The sequence below is a fragment of the Oryzias latipes genome, chromosome 7 (genome assembly GCF_002234675.1).
Source record: "Oryzias latipes chromosome 7, ASM223467v1".
NCBI classification, from domain to species: domain Eukaryota; kingdom Metazoa; phylum Chordata; class Actinopteri; order Beloniformes; family Adrianichthyidae; genus Oryzias; species Oryzias latipes.
The window spans coordinates 1,441,501-1,454,050 of NC_019865.2; the positions used below are offsets into that span (position 1 = coordinate 1,441,501).

At 49.1% G+C, this 12,550-nt stretch overlaps 1 protein-coding gene across 11 annotated transcripts in view; it reads left to right on the forward strand.

Annotated features, from left to right (window-relative positions):
- The window catches only part of agrn (agrin), a 241,823-nt gene that overhangs the window by 211,965 nt on the left and 17,308 nt on the right, over positions 1 to 12,550 (forward strand). For all 11 annotated transcript variants that reach the window (XM_023956309.1, XM_023956313.1, XM_023956310.1 and 8 more), the window contains 9 exons: positions 304 to 418; positions 1,952 to 2,071; positions 2,199 to 2,528; positions 3,402 to 3,594; positions 5,994 to 6,209; positions 7,150 to 7,379; positions 9,076 to 9,210; positions 11,902 to 11,992; positions 12,228 to 12,392. In XM_023956309.1, the coding sequence (XP_023812077.1) occupies positions 304 to 418; positions 1,952 to 2,071; positions 2,199 to 2,528; positions 3,402 to 3,594; positions 5,994 to 6,209; positions 7,150 to 7,379; positions 9,076 to 9,210; positions 11,902 to 11,992; positions 12,228 to 12,392 (1,595 nt within the window). The remainder of the gene's footprint in view (positions 1 to 303; positions 419 to 1,951; positions 2,072 to 2,198; positions 2,529 to 3,401; positions 3,595 to 5,993; positions 6,210 to 7,149; positions 7,380 to 9,075; positions 9,211 to 11,901; positions 11,993 to 12,227; positions 12,393 to 12,550) is intronic.

The following is a 12,550-nucleotide window of genomic DNA, read 5'->3' on the forward strand; positions in this document are numbered from 1 at the left end:
CACCGTACTTTTGAGATAAAAATGTTAAGAAAGCTGGCGAAAACTTCACTTATGTGCGTTTTTCAAGACTTGAACTGCAGCTCTCACTGAAGAGATTTTCTAATTTTTAAAGGAATGAAATTCATCAAATCCTCACATTAGGAGATAATTCTGTCTGCTGCTCCTGAGGATCTGAACCCCGCCAGCTTCCTGCTCTGCAGCCCGAGGCGTGGCGTGTCTTGGACATAGTGTTAACCTTCAGCTCATTCCCAGCCTTGTTGACGCTCCCTCCTCTTCCTCACACTCCTTCTTTCTCTTCTCCAGCTCAACGATTTGTTCAGGAAGTCGCAGGTGCGCAAAGACTTCATGAGTGTTCGCGTCCACAAACTGGCTCCCAGCAACTCCATCGTGGCCATCGTGGAGGCCCACTTCAGACCAGGTGGGAGCTTTTCCAGCACAGAACCCCCCCCATCTGCAGCAGTAGCCTGACAGGCCTCAAACGGGGAAAATTAGCCAGAAGGGTCTGCATGTAATGTGTACATCTGTTTAAATCTTTGTTCTTTTGTCTGCATCGCCGCAAAGTTCAGGCCTCACCGTAGAAAATAGGAATGACATCGTATCTGTCAGAATCACAGACGGACGGCTGCAGCTGGTCTAAAAGAAAATGTGTTTTTTCTGTCTCGGATTTTAAAAAAAAAAGAGATGCTCATCACTTTGTCTCCTAATCGTGTGAGACAGCAGGTCTGCTTCTTCATTGAAACCTTTTATTAATTGTCTGCTCATTTCCAGGGACGTTTCTCACCTGCACCGACCTTCCTGTGTGTAAATAACAGCAGCGCTGCTGGAGGCTCTTTGCTCTGATTAGATGTTAGCAGAGTTACTTATTACTGAGTAAAGTCACATAAATCATCGTGACAACAATCTGCCCGGATACAGCAGGAGGAGCGGTGTGCACGGCGGGAAGCCGCCGTCGCTCTCGGAGGGATTAACCAGCAGCTTAATACTCTCAAACAATGAACGGCTAAAAGTTTTTTTTTAGGTTATTAAATGTTTAATTTAATTGCTAATGACGTAATTACAGACTTATAGAAGAATAGCAAACTTCTGCAAAATGAGAGTTTTTAATTTAAGTCTTGAAAAAACCCCAGAAATAAGGCCAGTAAAACGAGCCTCAGCGCTGAACGCCATGACAGCGGTTCACGTGGAGGAAGTTAGACGTCCCTGTGGTCACCAGATGACCCCCCCCCAAATGCCACATTCACTCTCACTTCTCACTAAAGTCCCGCCCAGATCCTGTTTTAAATTCATTTTTAAAGTTTTTCCAGTGGTCTTTTAACTATGATGACTCAGTTTTCTGCCAAAAAACCTGAGTGCTTTTCTGGGACATAGTTCCTGAAGAGCGGCAGGAGTTCATTGGAAATTCACCTCTTAGTTGTGGGTGGGGCCAAGCAAACCCGCCCCCTGTCCCTTCACTCCTCTCATGCTAGCTTACAGCCCTTTGCAACAAACGTGGCAGCAATATTGTAGCTCAGACCAGGAAAACTAAGACGTTCAAGGATCTGTGTGTCTGCAGGTGGATGTATCAGAAAGGGGCGGAGCATGGAGCTTGAGGCCCCGCCCATCCTATTTTCTACGTCAAATTTTTCAAACAGCATTTTCTGCTCCTGATTTGCAACAATTTGAAGTAAAAAGTGCAGTTTTAGCTTAATTTTCTTAATAAAATAAAATTGAAGATACTTTTGTCATTGTGACAAATAACACAACATGAAACTCAGAAAAAGTCAACAACTCAACATTATAAGCTACACATTAAGTAAAAGCTATCAAATTAATTGAATCTATACATTTCCTCAATCGTCCAAAAATACCAAAAGAACATGTTAAAACCCCTTTTTTTTCCTGCGAGCGGCTCTGGTTCTGTGTTGGGGGAACCCGTCAGAGATCCGTCCTGACGGTCCTGCGTTTGTTGCAGACACGCGCTTCACGGCGGACGACATCATGGAGGCTCTGCTGAAGCAGCTGAAGGCCTCCAAGGACACCAGCATCTCCGTCAAGAAGCCAGAGGGGAAAAACATCCACTTCAGCAGTTCTGGTAATGCCGTGTGGCTTTGGAGGAGGGGGGGGGGGGTCGTAAAGGAATAATCAAATGGGGGGGGGGGGGGGTGTCATGAGTTGGTCGTCCGGAACCGAAGGAGTTCCTTCTTCCTCTGTTTGCTCAGGTTTGTCCTCCGTCCCCGTCTTCACCACCACCACCGCCGCGGCTGTCACCATACTCCCCCCCACCACCACCACCACCAGACGCCCACTGAAGAGTCGGGTCACCACGCACAGGCCCGCCACCAGCAGACGCACCACCACAACAGCGGCGCCGTCGACCACAACGCCGCTCCTCACCACCACGTCCCGCGTCAGAGGCGGGAAACTCGCCCCCAAGACCCAGAGGCCCTGCGACTCCCACCCCTGCCTCCACGGGGGCACCTGCGAGGACGACGGCAGCACCTACAGCTGCAGGTGTCCCGCCGGGCGGGGAGGGCCCGTGTGCGAGAAAGGTGGGCGGCGTTTTTCATCTCCGACTTTTTCCAGTCCAGTTTCTTAAAATTAGCTGAGAAAGTTCAGAAATAATCCCACAGTAGCAGTCAGCTGTTTTATAATCCGCTTTAATCCTTAATGACTTTTGAAAGCAGCATAAACACTCCGATGATTAAAACATGAAAGGAACGGTTGATGAAATGAAAATTCTCCTGCTACCTTCTACGTTTGGCTGATTAGGATAAGAGGCATTTGCTCTTATTGATGCTGTGGGAGCCGTGAGGTTCAAACCCCGGGGGGACGATGGTGGGGGGGGGGGGGGGGCATTGAGTGGCCACAGATGTGGAATTATGGGGGTGTGAAGCTCACAGAGCCCAGGCCGGAGTGTCAGGTTTACATTAACGTCTTATTTATAGTTTTTTACACAAGAACTAAGAGGTGAGCTTTCAGGGCGTCGGTTTGATTCCCGTTGGCTCCACCTCCACAGGAGAAAAGTCATCAAGTGGAAAAAAACTCTTTTGTTTTTCCCTTTTTTGGGGGGTTTTGGGAATGGCGGCGAGCTGCGTCTATATAAAATAGACCCCAATTGCTGTAATGGGGATTTACTGGATAGAGGCGATGTGTGTGTTTGGGGGGTGGAGTGGGCAACCGCTCTAAAGCCTGACCTTCACATGAGATCCATGTGATCAGGAGGAGCTCATCCGACGCCCCTGCAGGAGCAGCAGAACGTCGGAGTCCAGTAAATGAAAGAAAAGTGTCGTTGTCATCACTTTGCTAATCCTAAAAGGTGTTTTGGAGAAAAGAAGATCATTTCTGCCCCATCCTACCCCCACCCCCCTGACTTATAAAAACAGTGCGGATAACAGGCTCATTGTCTTCCTCCCCCCCCGCAGTGATGAAATACTTCATTCCATCCTTCGGGGGCCAGTCCTACTTGGCGTTTCCTACAATGAAGGCGTACCACACGGTCCGGATCGCCATGGCCTTCAGGGCCTCGGAGATGAACGGCGTCCTGCTCTACAACGGCCAGCGAGGAAGCAAGGACTTCATCTCTCTGACTCTGGTCAACGGAAAGGTGGAGCTCAGGTTGGTCTGATAAGCTTTGGGGGGGGGGGGGGGGGGGGGGGACATTACTCAGTTTTATTAAATAATGTAATAATGCGGGGGAACATGAATGACCCCCCCCCTCTCTCCCCATGGAAACGGGTTCAGTCAGCAGCTCTGACCCCTTTTACAGCCTGACAGTCGCCCCTCCGAAATCAAACAACCAACAAACGGCTGAACTCAGGCGGGCAAAGCAAAGCCTGGGGGGGGGCAGAAAGCAGCAAAAAAGAATCTTCAGAGCAAAGAAGGAAACGTCTGGGACTTGATGGCAGAAAGAAAGAAGCTTCACTAGGATGCAGCAGCTGACAGAAAACTGCTGTGTTCAGTTTGGAAAAAGTCCAGATGTTTGAGGAGGTTCACCGTCTAACCCGCTGCAGAACTTTGACCCGCAGCAAATCTGCCAAAGAATCTGTTAAAACAATCTCCTGGAGGTTGAACCCATCTTAACATCCTCCCAGTTTAGTCTCCAAAGATCCACGAACGTCTTAGTTTTCCTCGTCTGAGCGGGAATCTGGACTCAAACTGGATAGATCTGATGTTGGTCGCAATTTTTGTCGCACCGTTACTGTTAGGTTAGGAGGATGGGGTATCGGCAGAGGCTTACCTCCACGCTAACAGTCCCCGCCCACAATTTAGAGGTGAACTGCTGATGAACTCCTGCTGCTCTGCAGAAACTATGTCCTAGAAAACGACACTTTTTTCTGGATTTCGGATAGAAATGGCGCCATCATCATTAAGAGACTTCTAGGGGAGTTTTTCCAAAAGAAACAATCTAGTAGAAGTGACCCTATGATCCTCCTCGGACAACCCCCCCCGTATGGGTCCATGCGATCAGGGCTCAAGTCAGTTGGATGGGGGTCCGTTTCCACACGTTTTACGTAACGTTGACATTATTGCAGACCTGACAACAAGTGTAGCTTTGCTTCAAGCTCAGTGAAACGCAGGAAAAAGTCGTGTTTTGAGGAAGGTTTAACTCCTCTTCCTCATTTCTGCAGATGCAGTAATGATGAAGACAGTTTTCCATAATGTTCTGCATCATAGGTGTGAAGGAATAAATACTACTGTAATTTCAGGATTATAAGCCGCTACTTTTGTCACACGCTTTCAACCCTGCGGCTTTTTCAATGATGCGGCTAATTTATGCATTTTCTTTTTTCTAACGGCCACTAGGGGCGCTCGAGCAGAAGGGGTAAGAGTGAGACAGGGGGGATACGGTATATGTGTCGAGGAAGACGCACGTTTAATGTAAATTCCTGCTTTGGGAATGAACTGCAGGAACAGACCCTCATCATCTCTTTCTTACACACAGCGTGGTTTCAGCACATACACATCCTCATTCTATAACATGTTTCAATGTGGGCACATGCAGCTTATGTATGGACAAAATGTTTTATTCTTTAAAAATGTAACTGGTGCGGCTTGCAGTCTGGAAATTACGGTAAATGTGTCGTGCGGATGATAAAATGCTGCTTTCTTTAAACGTGTGGTGAGATGAGACAGGCTGACATTTCCTTTCCTGCTTCCATAAAAGCCGCCTGCTGGAGCAGAAAAAAACAAATTTGGGTCAAACTCTGGGAGCATCTCGATGCGGGGCTGCTTTACAGGGAAGCAGGTTCTTAGGAAGGGTTTGATGCCTGTTGCACGTGACAGCGAGTAGTGATTCATGTGAAAGTGCAGAGCTGGATCTGCTGATATTTAGATTCCCTGAGCCAAACATCAGCATCACACCGCCATTACCGCGGATACCTCTGGCTGCATCCGTCAGCGTGCAGCGCTTTCTCTCAACGGTGGAAACTTGCAGGTGCAGAAATGGTGATGATAATAACATATATTCATGTCTTCTCCCACACAGAGGTGGAGGAATAAAAGTCTAGTGACAAAGGCAGCATCTTTTGAAGAGACGTGAATGGAATAATTACAGCTTCGGCGCCGTGTCTGTTTGGGAGCCATTATTTGTCTTTTGGACGCCACTCTGACCCCTCCAAACTCTCTCGGGTTTCTCCCGCCCCGGCCGGGTCTGATTTCTCTGTTGAAAATGAAATCAATAGCAGAACTAAAGGAGATCATTAGTCACCTGCGCTCTCCTACGCCGAGATTACCACCTACAGCGGCAGAAATCCCGGCTGTGGGGAGAAGAACTCATTATTTGTGGCAGATAATTGCTCTCAGGTTGTGCTAATATGAGTGCATGTGTGGGTGCGCAGCAGCCCCCCCAATGTTGATATGGACTTATTCTCTACAAAAGATCATTAGAGAAAACTTAAATGTGAATGGAAAGGGAGGGGGGCAGTGTTCAATGCACAGAGGGGACGGGCTCAAATGTCACCTGCGTAAGTGGAGGACCTAACCGATCAATTGTGCTTTATTGTCAACCCCCCCAGGTTCAACACGGGCTCAGGCACCGGCACCTTGACCAGCAAGGTCAAGGTCAGTCAGGGACACTGGCATCAAGTGGAGGTCACACGGAACCGCCGGAACGGCGTCCTCAGCGTCGACGGCGAGCCCGACGTCCAGGGCGAGAGCCCGCACGGCACCGACGGCCTCAACCTGGACACGGAGCTGTTCATCGGAGGCGTGACGGAGGATCTGAAGCAGGAGTAAGACGCCACCATGGGAATCGAACCGGCAATGAAGCAGGCGGGAATCCATCCGCTGATTCGCCCGTCAAATTCCCGTCTGCCGCCTAGCGTTTGACGCGTGTCAGATTTACCGCTCCATGCCTTAACGCCCCTGCCGCAGAGCAATCGCCAACGCTTTTCTGGGATTCGTTCGTTGCCAGATCATAGAAAACATTGACGATGTTGAGCGAGTAACTAAGGTGTAAATGTTGTGGGGAGCTCTAGAGAGGCGCCGGGACACGCCGCCGTGTGAGGGTTCACCAGACGCCGAATTTCAGCATTGACTGCAGGAGCTGCGCCCGGATGTGACGGTTGTTTTAAACGTTACTTCCGTCCGTCTGAGGCCGTTTGACCCAACCCTGGCCTGATATTAAAAATATACTGAAGGATCTTTTAATTATTGTCGTGACGAAAACAAAACAAACATCAAAAGCTCACGGAGCTGCAGCAATCTTGCACGCTACGACGGCGGCTCTCCTTTTCCCGCCGCCGCACAGAGTCGTAGTGGGTGCGATCGCTCTGGCTCCATGGGCTTTTTGAGGGGCTTTCCAGGGTGTACCCCGCCTTCGCCCAGCAGCAACCGGGGGCGATCAACAACCCCACAGCCCTACATGGTAAATAGAAGGTCTAGAAGTTCAGGGCGGTTTGAGCAGCCATATGGGATTTATTTTTCACTGAAAACGTCACGTCCCCAAAGCTGAGTCCCGCGTCACGCCATGAAGTGACGGACGCCCAAATTGCACCGCAGGTGACCTAACATTGAAACCCGACGCGTGAATCCACTCCGGTGAGAACGCAGCTTTATAGGTTTGAAACCATCCTCAGATTTTCCGTTAAACAACTGCAGCATGAAATTACTTCACTGATTGGTCCCCACGTTGTTGGCCGCTCAAGTCACGTCTGGCGTTCTGCTCCCCAGCGTGACTGCGAGGACGGGGGTCAGCGCAGGCCTGGTGGGCTGCATCCGCATGCTGGACGTCAACAACCGCATGCTCAACCTGCAGGAGGACGGCGGCGACAGCCTCTTCGGGAGCGGAGTGGGCGAGTGCGGGAACAACCCGTGCGAGCCCAACCCCTGCAAGAACGGCGCTCAGTGCCAGGTCAAGGAGGCGGAGATGTTCCAGTGCAAGTGCAGCAAAGGATTCTGGGGTAAGACGGGGGGGGCATTCCTCCAATCCAACAGAACTAACCGGAACTTTTCATAGAAAATACACCCTTCTTCTCACTGGCGAGGACTCTGAATGCAGCTGTTAGAGTTTGATGTATTTCATTTTCTGCAGTTAATGCAGGAACATTACAGATGTTTAAATGATCACTTTAACTAGTCCAGATGTAAATCAGTTTGAGATTTAAATTTAAATTCATGTCATTTGGACGCCAGGTCTTCAGAGGTTAAGAGTAACTCAGTTACTAATTCAGTTTGGATTAAGTCATGAATTTGTTTAATTGTGTTTCTTCTGACAAAGATTTGCTTTAAACTTCTTTAAGTTCTGAATCTTTTAGTTTTAAAATGACCTTTTCTGCTTAAAGTTTTGAGACGTTCTCCAGGAGGTGAACCCACATCCACCGCCGTGGTTCAGTTCATGTATTTATATTTATCTGCCATCAGTTCTTCAGGCGCTTGCCGTCGTCGCAGTCGTGTCTAAACACAAATCCTTTGTTAGCTTGACAGGCTAATTTGAGAGCATCCCTCTGCCTGCAGCAGCAGCAGCTCTGGAAGTGTTTGACTAACCCAGAAATGTTCTTCAAAACGTCAGAACTTTGTCCACATTTGCTGCTCCCGGTTCCCGCCGTTCAGTCAAGAGGAGCAAACATCAGGGCGCCGCCACGCCGTTCTCCGCTCATCTCACGGCTCAGATGACAGCAGAAAGGGTTTTCCCAGAGAGCATTGCAAAGCCAACACCTTCCTCCTCAAAACCAACACCAATGGGCAAAGACTGTTGCCTTCGAAACCATAAAACGTCAGAGTGAAATTCGTACAGAAGGGACTTCAGGTTTGGTGATGAAGAGGAGCTCAGACGACGTTCAGGCTGAGAGGAAGTCATTCATTTGGTCCCAACGTGGCTTTAAAAACTGATGCTGATGAGGGGAGCCAGAAAGAGGAAGATGAAGAAAATGAGGCGAGCTCAGCGTGGTCATTAACACCCCCCCCCCCCCCCCCCCCCCCCTGAATTCAGATCTGCTGTAGCGCTTGGCCCCAAAAACGTGGCTGCGTGGCGGGCGGCCCGCTCCGCTTTAATCCGTAATATTTCCAAATGAGACTAACTAAAAGGAGCTATAACGACTAGATTATACTAAACCGGAAGAAAATGCTGGGGTGAATGCTATATTGCTGAATGAAAAGGAAACTTAAAGGGTAATAACTGGCAAGAAAAAATAAAAATAAAGAAAGAAATGATCAAAGTTGACAATAAATAAAGTGAAAACAGCAAAACAACAACAAAAAATATGTTTGTGAAAAATGCCAGAGCCGGGTATCGAACCAGCGAGCTTCTGCACCTAGGATTCCCATGTATTTCAATGGAGGCAAAAATCCTGGAATATCTGGAAAAGTTCAAGGATTTGAAGGAGCAAAAGTCACAGCTGGAAAAAGCTGAAAGAGCCGAACATTTGAATAGTTGAATGGTTACAATAGATGAAAAATTGTAGAAAGAGTTAAGCAGCAAAACATGGAAGAACATACTAGAATAAAGAAAGAGAAACAGAAACAACAGTTGTTATAGGATTTATAGCGTTCAACCAGTTAGAGAATGACCTTTAGGGAGAGAAACTCCTCAAAGCAACAATCCTTTACATTGTGGAGAATAAGGAGCTGTGAGTGGAAATGTCTGTTTTCTGCCTGCAGGAACCCTCTGCGCAGACGTCCGGGACCCGTGTGCAGCCAGCAAGTGCCACGCCACATCCCAGTGCCAGGTTTTACCAGAGGGAGGGTACAAATGCGTGTGCCCCATGGGGCGGGAAGGCCGGCACTGTGAGAAAGGTAATCCTGGCCGAGCGGCATCCGTCTTTATCTCCAAAGCAGCAGTGATTCGGTCCGGACTCTTCTGAGCTCAGCTCCCTGGTGATTACGTATTTTCCTTCCCTCTCATTTCCGCTCCGTGGCATTTCCATCCGTCCTGAATTGAAGGGGGAGATCAAACGCAGAGGAGGGGGGAGGGGGGAGGGGGTGAGCCTTCGGGGTTGGGGGTGATGGGAGAGTTGATGTGTTCCAGAGCTCAGGCGTGTGATTGGCCCCGCCGGGCCCCTCGCCGCATCGACTGCACCACGCTTGTTAGTGGCGAGGCGGGAAACAAACCTGCAGCGTTTCTGCGCTCCTCTCCTCCCCGCCTGTTTGCCCACAGGTGTTGTGCACAGACTTGTTTACTGGCGCTCGGTTTCACTTGGCGGGAGCGGGCCGCCGCCGGTTAAACGACCAGCGCTGGCTGCAGCCGCTTTTGAAGTCCTTCGTTAGCGCTTTTGTAGGCGTCACAGTCTGAAGTCTCCACCTCTGCGGACTAAAAATGACAGACGTCATGCAGCAGGGGCCTCCTCCAACCAAGGAGAAACATGCCCCCACCCCCTGCCCTGGGGAGTTCAGAAAAAACAAGGTCCTGATTTCCAGTTAGCAGGTGATTAAAATAAATTGAGGTGAACCAAAATCGATGGCTTGTGAGCGAGAGTGTCTCCCTTCCAAAAGGCTATTTTTACTCAGGAATCAATGGGATGACTAATCACATCAGTCCTCCCTGCCCGTGCTGATTAATGGCAACATGAGTGTTAACCTCAGACAGGTAAGGAGGGGCGTGCTCTGAGCGCGCTCAGCACAGACTCAGAGGAGGAGGGGGGTCGTTGTGTGAAGCATTTGCAACTGAGGGAGTCTGAACCGCTGTGGATGTGGTTTTTATTCTGCAGCATCCACGCTCAAGGGTGTTCCACCAGGGTTGGACGGCCGCCGGTCCTTTTGGCGGCTCCGCTTTGAATAATCATTGAGCAGCGATGGCTGTGGACATAAACTACCAGGGGGGGGGGGTCTAGCTCTGCTGTTGTTGCTACATTTACAGGACAAAAAAAGTCACTAAACCCTTAAACAGGCTGAATGTGCTTTTCAGCTGCCGGTATGATGACATCATCATTCCTCCAATGTAAACAAAAGAAGCCACAGGCTGGCTCGTCTGTTCCTCATTTAGCTGAGATCAGAGCAAAAGGTCCATCGTTGTTTTTGTGTGTGCCAATGCCTCTTGGCCAGGTCGCTCTCGAAAAAGATATTTTATCTCAAGGGAGATTCCGGTAAAATAAAGGTTAAAAACAGGTTAAAAACGCCGCTGATTTCGGGGATTTGTTTCCGGACATGTCAGTCACTTGTATTCCATTCAGCGGTAGTGGCTGTATTCATATTAAAATGGGTGTGGCTGTGATGGTGGGCGGAGCCACCATGCCAAAATGCCAAAGACGAAGCGAGCGAAAGTTTTTCCTGTATTTCACAGAAAAATCCGTTTTTTTGGTTTGCAGACCCAACAGTCTGGAAAAGTTACACGTTTCCCACAGCTGCTCACTAGGGGGCGCTGCTGTTGAAATGAGCTCTGAGCAGGAGCGAGAGAAGTGGCTCTTTGTCTGACGGTCATGGATAAAGGAGCTCGTCACGCAACATGTTTTACTCCGCAGTAGGGATGGCACCACAACTCCGCACCAATCTGGTACCATTATTATAGTATATGGTGGGACCGAAACTGTATAAAAATGTCAGAACTTCATTGCAGTGCTTCGAAGCGTTTCAGTGCTTTGAAGCGTTTCAATACTTCGAAACGTTTCAGTGGTTTGAAGCGTTTTGGTGCTTCGAAGCGTTTCGGTGCTTCGTTTCAGACGTGTTAATGACTTCTATTTTATTCAGTTTCGCTGTGCAATTTCAGCCAATCGTTTTACCTTTCCAGTGATTGTGGGGGTGGAATGTGGTTGTTGCAGTGAAAGTGGGCGGAGCTTCAGCCAAAATGCAAAGAGAGTCTGTCTGTACTTCAACAACAAAAACTTTTAATTCAGTGACCTGATGGATGTGTGCAACACTCAGAAAAGTCCGTCGTCATAGCGATGAGCAGTGAATTATGGTTTTGCTTCGCACCACATGAAGTCCAAACGTTACCCATCCCAAGTGCTGCCGTGTTTTGGTGCCGTGTCCATCCTCGTTGTCCGTCTTTTCCTCCTGCGTCCTGACTCGGCTTTGCTAATCTCAGCCAATTAGGCATAAAGGCCGATTCTGGTGCCGCTCGTGTTTGTGTGTCTGTTTGCAGATAACATGACGCTTGATTGACTTGATTGATGTCAAAAGTCGAGGCTTTTGTCGGAAGGCTGCTGCAAACAGCAAGGCGTAGACGCCCGGCAAAGAAATGGTTTTACAAGAATAATAAAGGCCAAAATACAATAGCAGCCTTTTTTCCCAGATCCCAGCTGTGCATTGAACTCTGCACGTCTCCAAAGCCCTTTGTCACGTAGTGGCGTGCTGTGTAATCAGGCTGGCATAGATGTGTTATTTATGCCTTTTGTTGAGAGAAATTCCTAATCCCACGGGCTGTGCACACATAAATCTATCTTCCTCCATGATTCTGACAAGTCCCACAAAGATGTGCACTCTATCCTTTCATTTCAAATCTGTCAGCAACACAACAGAACCGGGCCTGAATGCAGTTTTTGTTTTCTCCAGTTGCAGAGAGGAGAGGGGCTTACATGCCCACGTTCAACGGAGACTCATACCTGGAGCTGAAGGGGCTGCATCTCTACGGGCACGATCTGCGGTGAGTCCTGTGTCCCGGCTTGACTCCTGCACGATGGAGTCTTACATGTATTACAGAAAGCTGAGCATCATGTAGTTTTCATAGTTTGTGCCTCAGGCTAAGAACAAGCTCAGGCCTCTGCAGGTGTGAGCGGAATGGAGAATGAGGGCTGCGCAGAAACCTACTCACCACACAGCCGCTGCACGAACAGTCCAGAAGGTGGACGTGTCACTGCAACATGTGTTCTTCTCCGCAGTCAAAAGGTCAGCATGATGGTGGTCCTCATGGCAAACGACTCCGACGGTTTGATTTTCTACAACGGCCAGAAGACGGACGGGAAAGGAGACTTCATCTCTCTGGGGTTAAACAACGGGATTCTGGAGTTTCGCTACGACCTGGGAAAAGGGCCAGCGATCATCAGGTTCTCCTCACCTGCAGCTCCAAACTCCACCAGAGCAGAGATGTTTGGTTTGTCGGAGCAAAAGCAAAGCTCCTTCTGATGAGATGCTTCACACGCCTTTAGCTATGTTCACACTGAACGCCATGCCTGTTTCAGCGGCCTCCAGTTCCAAACAGGAA